General features: G+C 40.3%; 1 protein-coding gene across 2 annotated transcripts; it reads right to left on the minus strand.

The window, feature by feature from the left end:
- Positions 1–229: 229 nt before the first annotated feature.
- Positions 230–1,980, minus strand: LOC129776478 (tRNA pseudouridine synthase-like 1). 2 transcript variants are annotated; one of them, XM_055782143.1, is made up of 5 exons: positions 1,815–1,980; positions 1,627–1,755; positions 992–1,300; positions 679–934; positions 230–619 (listed from the first exon to the last, which is right to left on the minus strand). In XM_055782143.1, the coding sequence occupies exons 1-5, from the start codon at positions 1,859–1,861 to the stop codon at positions 383–385; spliced, it is 978 nt and encodes a 325-aa protein (XP_055638118.1). In that variant the 5' UTR covers positions 1,862–1,980; the 3' UTR covers positions 230–382. The 2 variants fall into 2 exon arrangements, with proteins under 2 accessions (XP_055638118.1, XP_055638119.1); XM_055782144.1 differs by lacking the exon at positions 992–1,300.
- Positions 1,981–2,466: the final 486 nt, after the last annotated feature.

The following is a 2,466-nucleotide window of genomic DNA, read 5'->3' on the forward strand; positions in this document are numbered from 1 at the left end:
GGAAACTCCCGCGTTGCAATGGACTAAAATCTTCCCGCTGCCAACGCGACAGCGCTCAATGAAATCACAAGATTGGTCGATGACCGTCAGCAGATTCGTATCTGGAAGATCTAAACATTCAACGAATTTTATTTCTACGTGAGTGCAATCCAAAGTCGTTGGTGTTTCTATTCCCACACTTAAAACGTGTGTTATTCCGTACTTTTGTATTACTTCCATCCGCACACAATCCTGTGATCCTAAATAAATAAACTGACTGATGATGCAAGCGGGTATCTGATCAGAACTATTGTCAACGATGAATCCAAGCCGGGCCGGCGCATCTCGCATTAATTCACCACGGAAGATTTTCCGACTGCCATCCACGTATGTTACAACAGTTTCAGTGGGTTGTAACGATTGTTTGCTTTTCTTCAGTTGTTCCAGGAAGCTCATCTTGTGAAAATTCCAGATCGGTCGGGTTATATTCCACCTGGCAGAGATACAATCCGTACGCGGGTGCTACAACAGCTCGATCACACCAGGAATTCTGCGATGGTATTGTCAACATTTCATAGATATCACGCTCAGAAATTCGCTCTTCGGCCGCAGCAATCCAAGCTCCGACCATACGACGCACCTGTGGAGAATCGACGTATCTACGTTATTAAATTTTTTGATCTTATCACCCTAGAATACCTGTTTGTAAAGGAATGACTTCGCTTTTATCCGAATATCCCAGAATTCGTAGCATTTATCCGCTAATTCACGGTTAAAAACCGATGCCATAGAAATGCTTCGTTCAATCGAGATATGATCGATCTGTCTAAGGGTATAACTCGGATCCATCTGTCGGTCGTTTCCCCGGGCAATAGACATAAACGTTCGAAAGTCATGATAACCTTCGAATTGTTTCGCCACTCTCAACATTCGATCGATTTCGAATTTTGGATGTCTGTAAAATGTTTGGCTTGAGTAACGGCTTTGACATTACAAATCGAGCTGTTTTTACGCAATAAAATAACATCGGTCTAGTTCCTCGATGGGAATGAATCGGTTAAGTGGATGCGTCCGGGGGTCACCACATAAGTTTTTTCGCAGTACACCCAAACGATAAATGTATGTTCGTGATTTAGCGTGGAGCCTCGCGTGAAAACTCATTGGGACCAATCCAGTGCTAATTATTCTGATTGGTAGACCTTGGGATATAAAAGATCTATTTAGACCCTGTGTCACCTTATCCGTCCGGTAGGGCTGACCATTCTTTCGCTGCAGATCGACGTGAATAGTGTTGTGGAGAGCATGCACCCCAGCATCAGTCCTGCAGAGTATCGATCTTCTGAGTAAAAATTTGAATGGCAAAGTCTATCGTTGCTCGGATATCAACACCAACTCAGTCCATTTACTTTAACTGATTATGCAACAAATTACGAAATACGTTGAAATTGATGCATATTCTAATCGAAAACTATAACCAAAGTAAGGTCAGATGGATATAATCAAAAGAACTTGTGCTAGCCAGTGGAAAAATATTGTTACTCAATAATTGATCTATTGAAGTTGTCTTAAGTTTGTGTTTCATTTGCATCAGTTTCTTTCACGAGCTAAACTGGTAGTAATCAACAGCAAGTATAACACTTAACTCACCGACTGGATAATTTTATTTTGAACTCATTCACAGGTTCAAACCTCCTCAAGGCAATCTCCAGAAGACCCTCTATAGAAAGAGGATCATCCGCACAGCCACTTCCTGGTATGATACTTTTTTGAATCCCCCTTCGAAATGTGTATTTTAGATGATGGAATGTTCAATGTGATCCAAGCGAAATACTCACCTGAATCGAGTCCCGATATAAGACAGTTTCATTAGATAACGATTCATTGATGAAAACCACCAATGGGAACCGATGAATATTTTAAAAATAAATTGTTTACATGAGTCCTTATTTCGGTTAATTTGTCAAAGACCACCTTTTGTGCCGAGTTGTTTTTTTCTTTATATAATGAGTTTTTTTATCGGGTTGTCTCGAAGCGAAATTGTGAGGGAGAAAAATATACACTAGAGCAAAATATCCCTAATCGGAGCTATCAAATCCGTAGTATGGCGTGATACACAAATTATGTAATACTTATGACAGACATACAGCTGTACTAGCGTTGTACTTCGAAAATTGTATGTCTGTCACCATGCACAGCGCTAGAACCATGCAAGCAACTCGGTACATTCGCTGTACCTGTACCGACCTATTTTACCGCTGTACATGGCTACAGTTGTACTGTGCGCAGCGCCACAAATGGTTAGTGGTGGGTAGCATGAACAAACTGAATCAAAACACTTGGTAAATATTCTTTTCATTGACTTTCTCTTGAGTTAATAACTCAGATTGGATACTTGTTTGTTGTGTTTGATGTTTCAGACGCTAAATAAAAAACTTTTTCATTGAAACATGTGGTGAAAATTGGTCGAATTTTTGATTGTCAGTTTGA

Source organism: Toxorhynchites rutilus, chromosome 3 (genome assembly GCF_029784135.1).
Source record: "Toxorhynchites rutilus septentrionalis strain SRP chromosome 3, ASM2978413v1, whole genome shotgun sequence".
NCBI lineage: Eukaryota > Metazoa > Arthropoda > Insecta > Diptera > Culicidae > Toxorhynchites > Toxorhynchites rutilus.

Coding starts and splice junctions, on each gene's coding strand:
- LOC129776478 (XM_055782143.1), bottom strand. CDS start 1,861: ATGAATCGTTATCTAATGAAACTGTCTTATATCGGGACTCGATTCAG. Junction 1,756..1,814: donor TATATCGGGACTCGATTCAG/GTGAGTATTTCG, acceptor CACATTTCGAAG/GGGGATTCAAAAAAGTATCA. Junction 935..991: donor GACCGATGTTATTTTATTGC/GTAAAAACAGCT, acceptor AACATTTTACAG/ACATCCAAAATTCGAAATCG.